This window comes from Brachionichthys hirsutus, chromosome 21 (assembly GCF_040956055.1).
Source record: "Brachionichthys hirsutus isolate HB-005 chromosome 21, CSIRO-AGI_Bhir_v1, whole genome shotgun sequence".
In the NCBI taxonomy this organism is placed as follows: Eukaryota; Metazoa; Chordata; class Actinopteri; order Lophiiformes; family Brachionichthyidae; genus Brachionichthys; species Brachionichthys hirsutus.
Genome location: NC_090917.1, coordinates 8,424,071 through 8,439,203, shown reverse-complemented (window position 1 = coordinate 8,439,203; position 15,133 = coordinate 8,424,071). Strand labels below are relative to the sequence as shown.

At 41.0% G+C, this 15,133-nt stretch overlaps 1 protein-coding gene across 1 annotated transcript in view; it reads left to right on the top strand.

Moving 5' to 3' along the window:
* The window catches only part of ryr2a (ryanodine receptor 2a (cardiac)), a 79,973-nt gene that overhangs the window by 38,654 nt on the left and 26,186 nt on the right, over window positions 1–15,133 (top strand). The window contains 14 exon segments of the mRNA XM_068754541.1: window positions 17–151; window positions 238–315; window positions 1,905–1,980; window positions 2,357–2,480; window positions 4,762–4,877; window positions 5,490–5,554; window positions 6,238–6,359; window positions 6,565–6,614; window positions 7,352–7,412; window positions 8,479–8,717; window positions 8,895–8,976; window positions 9,407–9,537; window positions 9,725–9,852; window positions 9,958–10,150. Of these exon segments, the coding sequence (XP_068610642.1) occupies window positions 17–151; window positions 238–315; window positions 1,905–1,980; window positions 2,357–2,480; window positions 4,762–4,877; window positions 5,490–5,554; window positions 6,238–6,359; window positions 6,565–6,614; window positions 7,352–7,412; window positions 8,479–8,717; window positions 8,895–8,976; window positions 9,407–9,537; window positions 9,725–9,852; window positions 9,958–10,150 (1,600 nt within the window).

The window sequence follows — 15,133 nt, the reverse complement described above, 5'->3', positions numbered from 1 at the left end:
AATTCCAATCTTGCAGGATAAGGAAGCATGCTGCTGGCCAGTCAGAGAGTCTCTGAAGACCATGCTGTCGTGGGGTTGGAGCATCGAAAGGATCAGAGAGGGTGACCCTGCCAACCTCCGCAAGTCCAGGAGGATCTCACAGGCCAGCCAGGTGGACGCTTGGAATTACACACAATTTACAATGATTTGTACAGATGATTTACGTTGAAAGAAAAAAACACATCCTCTGTTCCACAGCTGTCTTTTGAAGGAGTCCCTGCGTTTAGCCCCAGACCCATTGATATGAGCAATGTTACACTGTCCCGAGACATGCAGGTAAGTTACTGCATATACAAAATGATCAATAAAAAAAAGTGCAAATGAAGGCAAGCACTAACAATGCTTCATTGTGCATTGTGTGAATATGCTGCGTGTAGCGTGATGGATTTGCAACTCTGCAAGACTTAATTCAGAAACGCACAAAATGCATTTCGATGCATTTCTGCTGCCATCTACAGTCGTAAATCATTATCGATGTGATTTCTCTTTTCTTTTCTATGACTTTTTAAGCCCATTGGGAAGTTCCCCCAGGGTAATTCTTGAGCTGCACCCAGGTGTGGCTGGGGGTTGGAGGTTCTGACCTATGCATACGTCTACTACACATGTGTCAAACTCAAGGCCCGGGGGCCAAATGTGGCCTTCCAAGTCATTTTTTGTGGCCCCGAGAGCTGTGTGCAGACATTTGTTTTTGTAAAATGCTGCTATAACTACTATACAATTGAATATGCAATTTGTAACTTAAGTAGTGAACTGATCAAGCGGAAAAATTCAGCAACATGGCAATAACAATAGCAACACGCTGCAGTCAGGAAATGAATAATCTGCTGGTGGTGACTATTGAAAGTTATTAGAACTTTTTCATTTTTTCCAGCATGTGCTGAAATGTTGATCCCTGCTTCATATGGTGCTCAGGATCAGCACGCGACAGCTCCATAGGTAGTCGGCTATATATGTAGCTGTCCAGTGCTGAAGTTCACCTTCAGGATCAGCACTGGACAGCTCCATATATAGCTCGATATGCAGCCTGAAAGTAACGTCTTTTCCGCGGCATTGACTCGGGGAATGTTCTTTATCTTGCCGACTTCGGTTGGTTTTTTTGGTTTACGCATGTCCATGACCAGACAAGGTGGTGGCTTTTTGGTTTTGCTTTGATTTTGTATCAAATATCTTTGTTCCTGCGTGATGATTGCATTTGAATGGAACTTTTCCACATTATTAGATGTGTTAATTTATTCCCATCACAAACTTTGGTTAATATTTGTGATTTTTCTCATTTACAGTATGGCTTTATCTCTAACAATTTTTAAGTTAGAACCTTTTAAAAAAGTGATATCAAAACTGAATATTTTATTGTAATTTCTGTGGTGGCTAAAGAGTTAAATAAAAAAATAAATAGTTATTTAACAACATGTTAAGAAGTAGTTACATTTATTTTACATTAAATGACATTACATTTAGTTACATTTTTTACTGTGTTACGGTTTACATTTGGCCTTTGGAGGGCAAACATAATGCAAATGTGGTCCTTGGAGAAAATGAGTTTGACACCCCTGGTCTACTATCACCTTTATTCTACTGTAATAACATTTTAAAGCATAATTACAGTATGACTTTACTACAGTTGATTGTATAAAACTGGTTTATATCCAGTGAAGCGCATTCACAAGGCACTTGAACTTATTAAATATAATGACTCATGCAACAGAAAACATCATGTGTGGTTGTTTAGTCATTATAATTTACAATGAATACATGCTAAAATGTGTTTGTCATCACCATAGAAGCTATTAGCTGTTGAGGATGAAGAGTGAATGATATCTTGCAGTGTAACATGAGCAGGTATGTCTATCTTGCTCTTCCTCCAGTCTATGGCAGAGCTGCTTGCAGAAAATTACCATAATATCTGGGCCAGGAAAAAGAAACTTGACCTTGAAGCCAAAGGTAGATACAACTCATGTACCAGTCCTGCAAATTACTCGTTCATTTGTGTACCAGATGTGGAGTATTATGGAGTTTTTAACTGGTTTTCAATGGTAGACTGGACCTAAGGAAAACATTTAATGTTAATGATGAGCTGATAAGATGTACAAAGATTAATGCATATATCCCAGTATTGATGTTACCTAATGTGTGCATTCTACAGGATATTGGTTTTATTCATAAATTACATTGACATATTTTACAATTTATCAAATAGATAATTTACATGATTCATATATTTGCATTTGGTCTCCGTGGCACTAATACTACTACTAATATTATCTAAATGTATTTGATTCATACTATGCTCATCCTGCTGTGGTTCTGCTGTTCCCAGGTGGAGGAAACCACCCTCTGCTGGTTCCCTACGACACACTGACTGCCAAAGAGAAATCCAAAGACAGAGAAAGAGCACAAGACATTTTCAAGTTCCTCCAGATCAATGGCTACACCGTGTCCAGGTAGGAAGGTGATTCACTGACTTTAGATCGTAAATTCTTCTCCTGTGTAGCATTCGTGTTCTTTAGATTTCTTTAGGCCAAATTTTACAATAATAAAATACCCCTCCCCAGGGTTAGTGTTATGCAGATGGCACTCAAATATACATCTGACTTTGAGCACACCTATTGGCTCAGTTCTACGACCGGGGAGCTGATAAAAACCGTGATACAACTATATTACATCCAGCGTCTCATCTACAGCCACTGCATCACCGCAGTTTCTGGAGCCTATCCCAGCTTTATATGGGCGAGAGGCGGGATACACCTCGGACGCGTCGCCAGCGCATTGACGGACAACCATTCACACCAGGGTTATAATAGTTTTGGATTTTTAATTATAGTTTAGTTTTAGTTAGTTTTGAATTTGTTTTCTCTAATTCAGTTAGTTTTAGTTAGTTTTTAGAGTGGATTTTTTAGTTTTTATTAGTTTTAGTTTTGTTTTTATTAGTTTAATTTAGTTTTTATTAGTTTTAGTTTTTCATACTTTCAGTTATTTGTCAGATGCAGGATTAAAATATAATAATAAAATAATACAACTCAACAAAAGATAACATATAAAACATTTATTCAGTAATTTTAAACAACCAACCGTAACAGTCCGCAGCATAGCTGCTAACGTGCTACAATCTCGGACTTAATACTTAATTTGCCGCTGATGATTTGCTCTCAGCGTGGACAAGCTTTCTTGCTCTTGATATCAGCGAGTCAGTATTTGGGTACTTCAGGGCAGCGTTCAGGGTGAGCTGGAGGGTGAGAGCCAGACATGGATCCTCTGGAACTTGTTGGTTTCTCCATCTGGCAGGTCAAGCTCTGAGCAAAAAGAACAAACAAATGTAAAACACACAAAGAATAGTACAGTTAAATAATTATGTATTAATTAGGACTGTCTGTAATAACCCTTGTTTTTACAGCAGGGATAATAACGTTACTTGTTTCATGATGTTTAATTTCTTACACTGTTAGCACCCTAAACTAGTTTCCCCAGGATAACCCATTTAATATTGTATATTTATAATGAAGCCCAATATTAGATCTGAAATCATGACATGACAATAACGATGATGTCAGTGTGACATTTATACATTTCAGGTTTTAGCGGATGGAGGCTCCAACATTTGTGATTGGCATTTTAGGTTTTGGATCAGAATGAGTAAAATAAATAATTTATTTCCTCTCCTTTTGGGACTTTATGGGGTTTTAATATCAATTAAAGTTTACAACATTGATTATTGTTACATTTTATATCAGCATAAAAGGTCAACAAGTCTAATGTATTTGGGACTAGAACCACTCACCAACGTGTTCAGTGTCCTCGTCGTCCGTCTCTGATCCAATCCACGGTTCATCCTGACCATCTCCAGGGCCTCCTGGCTGAGGGGGGCTCCATCAGGGGGGCTCCATCAGGGGGGCTCCATCAGGGGGCTCCTCACTCTGGGCTTGGCCTCTATCTCCAAGCAGCTCGTCTTCTTCTCATGTCTCATTAATGCAGCGAGCCATGCACCCCCCCCGCCCCCCCCAGTGTGTGTGGGGGCTCCAGTCGGTGCAGGTTAAAAGCAGTCCCTTATTGTTGTCTCCTTCGCGGTGCTAACTGCTAGCCTGGGGGCTGCTTCTGTTACGGGGGGCTAGCGACCTAGCTTTCTTGTTTCTCTCCGTCGTAATAAACACATCCCACACGGGGCTGGAGCGCTCGGCGCTTCCTGCCGGCTTCCGTCGGTAGTGACGTCACCAACCCGATTCTCAACGAGCAGTGACGGGAACAGCCGGACGGAGCCGCCAGCACACGTAACTCCGAGCAAAATAAATCAATTTAAAAATCGATAAAAACGAAAACGAAGAGATTAGTGTCTTTAATTTTTATTAGTTTTAGTTAGTTTTGTGAACGGACAATACCGTTTTAGTTAGTTTTCGTGTTCTCTTTTAATTATCGTTTTTATTTAGTTCTAGTTAACGAAAATGTTTTTTCAATTCTAGTTTTCGTTTTTTCGTTAGTTTTTGTTAACTATAATAACCCTGATTCACACACCCATACACTATAAACAATTTGGAGTAATTCACCTAAATTGTGTGTACAGTAGGAGGTAGGGTTCGAATCCTATCTGTGACTGCGGGGAGGTCACAGGGAGGGCACCTCCCCTTCCAGGCTTTATGATGCTCATCTTAATCCAGATCAGCCTCTTTAGTAGCTGATATGAAATTTCTTCTGAACATGGATATGTGTCATTTCCAAATGCGTTATTTCCAGGGGCGTGAAGTCACAGGAGCTGGACACTCCTGCCATAGAGAAACGATTTGCCTACACCCTCCTCCAGCAACTCATCACATATGTAGACCAGGCACAGCAACACATGATGGAGTTTGGTGAGATATGATTCGCTACACAATACTACTACACAAATGAACAAAGGCAGTTTTGAGGGATTATCGTGCATGCCAACTGCTCTACGTTGGGAAACTTGTTATCATAGGACTGATGCAGAGAGGAAAGTGCAACACTCCTAAAACTAAGCAACAAGGTTAGAATATGCGGTTTGCACATAACTGCACGAGTTCCTGGAGCAACGAGACTCCTTGGCGAGGTCCTTGCAGGGAAAACCCAGCAACAGTGTGTTGACTAGTCACACACAAGTGTTCAGTTCTACCAGTCAGTTAGAGCTGCTTTACGTGCTGCAGCAAGCAGCATCTCCTAGTTCAATAAGTGACATGTAAGTGTATTTAACGGCGCTGGTAGGTGTGAAAAAGTGAAGCTTGTAGTACATTTTTGAATCACGTATACCTAGTTACTTGTCCAACGTGAAATTGACACTGGCACTGGTTGTTGCAGGTGGTTAGTGGGGCTATTTTCTCTTCTCAATGGAGTCTAAAACCTAAGAAACCCCCCTGACTTCTATCTTCACCACCTGTTCAAATGAATGTGGATGCCACCTTGTAAATGTATTCTCACCTTGTCATTGTGCTCTCCCTGTCCTTTAGATGTGAGAACCAAACAGAAGGGAGAGAAGATTCCTCACGAGCAGCAAATTAAGTTTTTTGGAAAGGTTGGAAGTCTTAATTGTTACAACCCTTCAGTCAGTTTGGCGTTTTAGAATATTTGGATTTTAATTTCATGTTTTACGAAGCATATTTGCACTGCACTTTTAAAAAGGTTATAATGACCATGCCTATTTTGAGACCAATGGTAATTCACTGATGGCTGAAGTACAGACTTGGCAGCTGTGTTGGTCAGACATTGACCGACTACAAGAGGGAACTCATCAAGCATTCATAAGATGTTTGATCCTGCATTTTGTTTGTTGACAATCTCACTTCCTCCAAGCAGCTGTTTGGAAGCTTTATTGGTAAATGACCCATTCCAGACCTCAGCTTCACCACTGATTGATTTGGACTAGCGGCACCAGACTGTCTCATCAGTGTAGGTCAAAGATGTTCTTAAACTCTTGGACTATTTATACTCTCCCCATTGTTGCTTGTGAACAATACTGGAGTCTTTGGAGAATGTCTATTTTGTAATCAATTGACCGGCCCGTAAAACACGCCCACATAACTTAGATAGACCAATCATGATGCTACACGTCATGTAGCACAGTCATGAAATGACGGTCCTGTCCGTTTGATCCGGAACAAACATCATGCCACCAACTTTCTTTTTATTGTGTTGTTTTATTGTAAGACTGACAGAAATTTATTTTTAAAATATTGTTTCTGTCTCATTTCCCATCAGGTTGTCTTGCCATTGGTTGATCAATACTTTAAAAACCACAGGCTGTACTTCCTGTCTACAGCCATTAACCCAATCAGCAGTGGTGGCCACGCGTCCAACAAGGAGAAGGAGATGGTGACGAGGTGGGTGTGGTCAGCGGCGCTTCATATGGTTAAGTGTTGTGTATTGCAGCTGCTCAGTCTCTAAGTGATTACCAGTGTTTACAGCCTGCTGGACTTTCCATTGATCTGCCCCAATTTCACCTGCTTGTTTATGTCACAAATTAAATGTATCTTCTTTCCTTCTTCCCCTTCTACCATCTGTTCTCTCTTTTCATTGAACCGTCAGTCTTTTCTGCAAACTGGGAGTTCTTGTCAGAAATAGGATATCCTTATTTGGTAAGAGTGGATACATGAGACATGTTGTTTTAGAGTTTTTCTGTTTAATGCAGCTCTGGAATTTAGGGAATCTGTGATACCCACTGCGCCAGCCTGCTGCCCCTCTTGGTTGTTTGTGCTGTGTAGCTCAGTGTGTGAACAGAAATTGGTTTTATCTGAGAGACATGTAAAGTCTAAAGATGGTAGAGATAGATGAAAAAGCAAAGACACCCTTGAATAATGTGTGTGTCTGTGTGTGTGTGTGTTTGTGCATGTGTGAATGCATGCATGCATGCATGATATTGTGAGTGTGGGTGTGCTCATTGTTTGCTCAGCTGCAGTGTGTGTTCTGCAATGTTATTGGAACTGGTAGCATCTCCACATGAGAACATTTTACCAAGTCGTTCTTGTCAAAGGAAAAAGATGTTCCACCTCTGCAGCGGGAAAATCAATCTTCTTCTTTGTATGAAGCTGTCATGTTAGCTGCATTGCAGTACTGTTTACAGTGTAAACGGCGTGTAATTAATAGCCTTGTGAATGGAAGGATCATCTTTTTCCTTTATGATACTCTGCTGTTTTTTTTCCTGAAACTCTCTCGGCTGATTGATTTTACGTTTTTGTTTTCCCCAGAATAGACGGCTCATATTGATTTTGAGAGTTCTGCTGGATGCTGCAATGTTTGACCTGTCACATTTCTGACAGATATCAAAAGATGTCCTTGACGGATCTTTTGTTACATTAGCCCGTTTTCTTTCCAGGAAACAATGCGACGTCCATAGTCAACTGTCTCCAGATTCTGGGACAAAGCCTGGATGCCAGGTAAGAAACTGCAGATTCATTAGTATCAGAAATATTAATCGAAGTCCAGTTGCTTTTTCCATTCATGCACAAAGTGTAGAAGCTTGTCAACTATTTTTAGTCAACTTTTTTTTTTTTTAACCAGGTAGGTTAATTGAGACCTAATTCTCATTTGAAATAACAACCTGGCCAAGAGGCAGCATGGAAATATTTAGTATATCAGGCACACACACACAATCCAGGTTCATACAGAAAAATAGTTTGGAGCAAAGTGGTCATCATCTGAATACAACACGCCTTAAATATGAACAACGTTGCACCATTTCCTTTAGACTTGTTGGTTAGTGGCACACTTTATTTTCTGCTGTCTCGAATTTGCTATGGGCCTGAAGTATCCGCATTTTTAGACCAATGTTCTGAAATTAAAACAAATGGATCAAAGTGCATTTGCTACTTGCATCCATTTATGTGGTACGTATTGGAAGTAGAAGAAATAATAATGATTAGATAAAAAAAAAATGTTTGGAAGGTTGATCAAAAATCTCCATCTCAGATGTTGTTGTTTTCCTAACTGTGATAAAAAGCGATCTATCATTACAGGATGTCATTTACGTGTCTCAATGAGGTTAGCTATTGGTTTGCATATGAGACGGTGCTGCTTTGATCTTCAGTTTCCTTATCTGTAAAGCTGACACGCTAATTTCCCCCGTTTGAACGAAGATCCCACCAACCACACTGAAGACACCCGAGTGCTCGTAATGATTCACTAACTCACAGAGACACAGTAAAAGAGGATCGAATAAGTGATTGAGTTTTTGATTGTCACTTTGCATATCACATGCAAAAAATAAACACACACAAAAAAGTGAGGGGAAGACCCTAAATCTGGATTTTTGATTCTTTCTCATACTAAAGAAGTACACTGTATTAGACTTGAATCACGAAGTTGGGTTTCTGACATACCTTTGATCTTTTTGTGAATATAATATATTATTTTAAACTGCGATGTTCTTGCCTGATCCAATCAGCTACATTTGCTCCGTCTCGTGCAAAGATAACATCAACCCAAACGTTCCCCTTCCATCAGGACAGTAATGAAAACTGGCTTGGAGTCAGTGAAGGCAGCGCTGCGGTCGTGCTTCGACAGCGCAGCAGAAGATCTGGAGACGACCCAGGAGAACCTGAAGCTCGGCCAGTTCACCCACAGCCGGGAGCAGCCTTGCGGCATCACGCAGATCATCAACTACACGACCGCTGCCCTTCTGCCTGTCCTCTCGTCCCTCTTTGAACACATTGGACAAAACATGTTTGGAGAAGACCTCATTTGTGAGTTACCCTCGTGTGTTGTTCAGTTGTGTATGAGGTAGCAAACGCACAATCGGCTTGTTTTATCATGCCTTCTCTCCGAGGTCAAGGATCAGATTTTCAACAGGAATTTTGCTTTTATTTTGTATGCAATGAACTGGCGCTGCTGACGTTCTTTTATTTCCTCTCTTCCTTCAGTGGACGACATCCAGGTTTCCTGCTACAGGATCCTCAACAGCCTCTACCTCCTGGGAACCAACAAAAGCATCTATGTAGAGAGGTAGCGGAACCCCGACAGCGATCACATCTGTGAACACTTTCACATCTGCATGCAGACGTGCATGCCTGTTTCTTTCCCAATGTGTGAACGCGGAGCTAGTTGAGTAACAAAGACTTTGCTCTGGCTATTCTCACTGAATTCTATGCTACAGTATCGCACGGCCATCGGGTACAACAAGACAAGAAGACCCACATGCCAGAGGTTGCCCGAGGAATTTCACAACTGGGGACTGATCATTAGCTGAAAATTATCAAAAAACCAAACCTTTGTAGTTCTCACTAGTATCCGACTGTATATTTCTGTGATAATGTGAATCCATCCTGGTGACTGCCTAAGAACTATTATCACTTTGGACAGTCTTTCATGGAGTTATTTATGACATTGAAATGATTGATGACAAGGATCATTTATTGTCACCTCCCTTCTGCAGACAGCGTCCGGCATTGGGCAAGTGTTTAGCTGCCTTCTCAGCCGCCTTCCCCGTCGCCTTCCTGGAACATCACATCAACAAGTTCAACAGCTTCTCCATCTACAACAGCAAAGGAGCTAAAGACAGAGCGGGTACTCCTCAGCAAGATGTCCCCATCCCCTGTTTGATTCCTGAGAATTATGTGTCCTCTATATGCAGTGTAGCACCGTGTATTCCAGTGACAGGGTAACATAGGAGAGGGGGAGGCGACGGGACTAATTGATTGTGTTTTGATTGAGAGAGAGCTAATACTCATCAGCCCCTCTCCCTGTCTCTCAGCTCTAGGTCTCCCAGGACAAGTCTGGGAGGTTTGTCCTCTGATCCCAAATTTAGAGAAGTCTCTGGAGGAGATCGTGGAATTGGCAGAATCTGGGATGAGATACACGCAGATGCCCCATGTCATGGAGGTGGGTATTATCTTATCTGTTAGGGTTTCTCTTACTCTGGGTAGGAACCACAATCTGTTTTTTGGGATGTCTGGGCATCTTCCAAGATCATTCTTTTTTCTGTAGGTGGTGTTGCCCATGTTGTGCAGCTACATGTCTCACTGGTGGGAACACGGGCCTGACAACAACCCAGGTAAATGTGACAGCTGCTGCACCGCTGTGTCGTCTGAACACATGAACACTCTGCTGGGAAACATCCTCAAGATGATCTACAACAACCTGGGCATCGACGAAGGGGCCTGGATGAAGCGGCTCGCAGGTAACCGTGACTGTACACAGTCGCATCGCTTCTGCCTCGTCACTCGCAGGCAAATCAATTTCCAAAAAACTTGGGATGCTGTGTGTTAGGGATAAAGTCTCTAACATTGTGATATTAATTTACAAACGCATCGAAATGAATCAGGCATAGTCAAGGATTCTTTTTCTCTCACGCAGCCAAGACCAACTGGTCTGGCGCGCTGCTCAAAACCAACTCCGTCCCGCTTTCCGGAAAACCGTTTATTTATCACCTTCGTAGCTCCACCTCTTGACCCAGTGACATCACAATACCTTCAGGGCGCACAACATCACTGCCCACCAGATGGGACTGTTCTGCACCTAACAGTTACATTAAACAAATGAAAATAAGCAAATTGACTCTAACAGTCCCTCCTGTATTTTCATTGTAAAACTGTAACATTCTTCTGGTTTCTACAAAACATTCAGTGTTAACTAAACATGCTTGAACTAAACTACCAGAAAACAATCATATAACAAAATCAATACAATCAAAATCAATACCCGAGTTATTACATTCATGATCTGACCTGAATCAGGGAGGAAGGCGAAAAACCCGTATTTTGCATAATTCTTCTTCAAATCCAAACTTCTTTCAGACGGGAAAATTCCTTCCAGATCCAGCCAGCAGCTGCGATCATCTTACAGACCCCCAATTCAGGCATTTAAACAATCTTCCTAATACAATGTCAAACATCTCATTCATCGTCAACAAGGAAAACAAACATGAAAAAACATAAATTCAAGTCCGTACAAAAACGATCAACATTCGTTTCCGCAAACCAAATGTTACTGACTCAACCCTTTATTCACAAATCCTACGTTAGAGCATTACGGATGTTTCTCCTAGTTTGAATTACTTTAATATTTTACCAGCATTATCTTTTCTATACTGAAATTTGAAAACAGTGACATGATTATTTTATCTTTATTGCTCCAAAGTTTTAACACATCTGGAACATTCTGAACTCTAAATTAAATTATTACAATGTCTATATTATGGATGGATAATCATGACGATCTTTTACTGTCTTATTAACTCAACTTGTCACTATAATTTAGCTACTTTTACTTACTCTAATGTTATCAAAAGTCATATGCTTATACACTTTTACGTTGTTGTAGACTTATTACTTCTATTTTAGTATAATTGTTAACCTATCTTTCTATTAATTTCATGCCTATTGGAATATCAACAAATAGCAATGGTTTAGTTAAATTTAGTTTATGAATTTAAATCTACATCCTGCTCATTAGTGTTATTTGATCTATTTTAGGATTCTAATTGCATCGTACGCTTCTCCACTTAATCATAAATTACTGACAGTTGCAATTAATACAGTATAACGATACCAGGTGTTGGTTAACTACTCCTATGAAACTCTCCTAATCTGCATAGATTACTTTATGACGTTCTTCTAGTCACACATCTGTAGACAAACATTCAAACAGATTACACTTTGGAAAATGCAAACTGTTCTTGGTGTTAGGTCAGTCTGGTTGTTGTCGTTCCTTGTCCATCAGCAAATCTTCTTGAAGAGTGATTCAGCTTCACTGTCAGTGTTCTTGTCCTGCGTTACACTGTGAGGGTCTCTTCCTCACGGATCTTAAAATGAGTGTGATTCAATCTCTCACCACCTCTCTCTGATCAGACTTCTTGTCTGCATCTCTGGATCAGTTTGGCAAGAGCCGTTTCCTCCTGCAGTGCAACGGATGGATTCAGGAGGAACTCTGGATGTTCACGTCTCGTTGGTGTCGTCAGCATGACCCTGAGTGGTCCTCCGTTCCTCGGTCCGGACCGTCTGCTGCTTCCTGATGGTTTCCATGAAGACGCCAACACCAAACACGCTCTGTAGATTCGCCCTCCTGTCGGGACAAAGAAAAACTTCGGCAGATCATTTGCTCTCTGGACATCGTTCAGAAAGAGTGTGCTTCATCTATTCACTCAACGCTTCCTCTTCACTTCTTCTCTTCACCAAATCGATGTACTGCATCCATGGCTTTTGGTTTCTTCCGTGCATTGGCCAAACCTCATTTTAGCCTTCTCTACACTAGCCTAGCGCTCTGATATACAGTGACATCTGATCTGCATGTTGTTTCACATCTTACCACCTGATTCACAAAATCATTACTACTCATTATGGCTACTGGAACAGGATTTAGTGATTCTACACATATATACAGCAAACATTTTTTTTTTTTAGTATTATTTTTATTCTTCCAGAGTAATTATTGATTTAATTACTGCTGTGCAATCCCTCCTGTTTGAACTATGAAAGTATTCCATGGTTCAAACTTGCTTCCATTAGTAAATCTAGTCTACTCTATTAGCATTAGTCTAACTTGTTTAATACAATGTCTCAAAATAGCTTCTACACTTACTTTAAACAAACATCATATTCACAACATTTTATATACATCACTCAGTTTGGAATGAAAGAAGTTCAAAGGAGTTTCCATGTGCCTCTCACCCTATGCTCGTCTGAGATGCTCCCATTGAGGGCGCCATGTGTTGGCTGGAAGGTTCAACACCTCCAGTCCGTCAGGCATCTCCTCTGCTGTTACTTGTCTGAGATGTTCCTTCGACCGTACAGCGCTTCCGTTGGCTGTCGTTTCTGCATCACAGCTTAGCAGTCTCTCCTGGTGTTCCTGGAGCTGTTATCGGCATTTGCAACTCAGAACAAAACACATTTCTTTATTGACACACGATAAAATCTTTGAACCTTTTCCTTCATTTCACGTTACGACCTATTGAGAACCCATATGTTGACCGAGAGATTATCTGTTCCCAGTCCAGTCCGGGATCCCTCCTGTTAGGGTAGAAAAAGCATTAAATTTACATGTTATATTCACAAATGTCAAGTCCCCAATTCACGTCTGAATCGATTCATGTCTGTCTCTAGTCGTCTCATCTTCCTTCAGTCTGAAGTCAGTCTTTAACCTCCTTATCTGTCTTGTACCATACAGTCAAAAGTCTCTTTAGATGTGTGCGTGTGTTTGTGCAATTACCTGTCCGCCGTTGAATCAGCATCAATTCTTTTAGATTTTATTTAGATCCTGAGATTATTTTAGTTTTTAATCTATCTACAAACTCTAAACTCCTGCTACATGTCTTCATGGATTCAGCCTTTGTTTCAGAAGACCTTTTGTGGCTATGCATTCCACAAACCATGGACATGGGTCTGCAACCAGCCGGTCTTTCTCAAACAAAAGGTGTCTCCAGAAAAATTTGCATATCAATGGCTGTGCCGTAGAGGTAGCTACGCTCTCACAGCACAGACATGGCTGCCAGACATGGTTCTGTCATGCTAATTTGGAATTCACAAATACTTTTTCTGCTTCAAGTCTCCATTTTGTTGTTGTCCTGGTCTCCATCTTGGAGCTGCCATGTGGTCTCAGCATGCCGTTTCTCCATGCTCTTTGTCTCTTCTGAAACACTCAAAACAATCTTTACACATCATATTTCTTACATGTTACATTTCCAACACACACCACATTCTGGTTTATTTTCCTCAACTTAGCTGTTCTTCTACACATCCTCAATACTTTCCGTATACTCACCGGTTCCTGCTTCTTCCTTCTGACGTTCTTCTCCACTTCATCCAAGCGACCTTCTCAATCCTTCTTAAATCTCCTCCATCATTAAACATCCTCTCGTACTTTAATTACTAAAACATCACTTTTTCCTTCTTCTTTGCTAGAAATGATCTATTTACAAACAATCTACCTTCCTAGATGTCTATTTTCAACTGGGAAAGATATCCCCCCTTGCACGAATGTCCAGTCGAGGCCTGCAGAACTCACTGAGACATTCTGCAACACGTGCAAGCACTTTGATGTGTGAGGTCTCCATTTATCCTGGTCGCCATTTTGGAGTTGTTGTCTGCATGAGGTTTCTGCGCAGCGTCCATCTTCAATTCACCATGCGGCGTGTCTTTGTCTGCTCTGAAACATTCTCCATCATTTTGAAAACTGTTAAACATTTTTTTCCTCTTTTTTCTTTTTATGGCATGATCTTGCAAAATGTCCTCTTCGGTTACAGTTCCAACACTTGGCTTCACTTACCTTGTTCTTTCTCCCATACTTACTGGTTGCCTTCTTGTTCCTTATTCTTTGACGTTCTTCTTCCACCTCTCCATCCAAATTGTGCCAAAATACTTCACCTTTTCCTTTTGTTGCATTCTCCATTCCTGCATCAATTCTTACCAACCAACAATCCACTCCCGCTTTGCCACTCTGCTCATTTAATTTTAACATGTTGTGTGTTCTTTTCATCTCCTCTTTAATCCACAACTGGTGTAAACCTTCAACTTCCTCCTTCACTGGTACATTTTCTGTTCTGACTCTCATGTGGATATGCATCTCCCTCAATGGTTCTACTTTCAAATGACCAGTGAATCCATAATTTGCTTCCCAAGGGTTTACATTCTCAGAAGAATCTGGGTAGCGATATTTCATATATTTTTTGTCCCCTGTTGGGATCTGTTGCTCACTAACAACAGGCTCTTTTTTCTTTTTCCCGTTACAAATCCCCATTATGCTAAATACAGAGTGTGGTTTATCAAAATACAAAGTTCTCACGGACCAATATTCAGTTCCTGAACAACAAGCTGACCAGATGAGGCTTCAAAGGTAGCCTTTCACCAGAGCCTTTGCTCAGAACTAATATTGTTTTCGATGCAATCGATAACCACCTACATTCCTCATAAGCCAAAACAATATCAACCCAAAATGATCTTCAGCCGTTAACGGACCGTCAGCCAGATGACCAATAATGCTCAGACTTCATTCACGCAATACGCATTCAAAACACAGACACACTCCCCACGTGGCTACTCGCTCGCTCGCTTGCTCTCTCGCTCTCTCTCTCTCCCTCCCCCTCTGGCCAGACTAGTTCTCACTTATTTTTAAGGTAAACATTGTAATAATGATTCCTTCTTGCGCGTAACTTTTCATGCACACGACC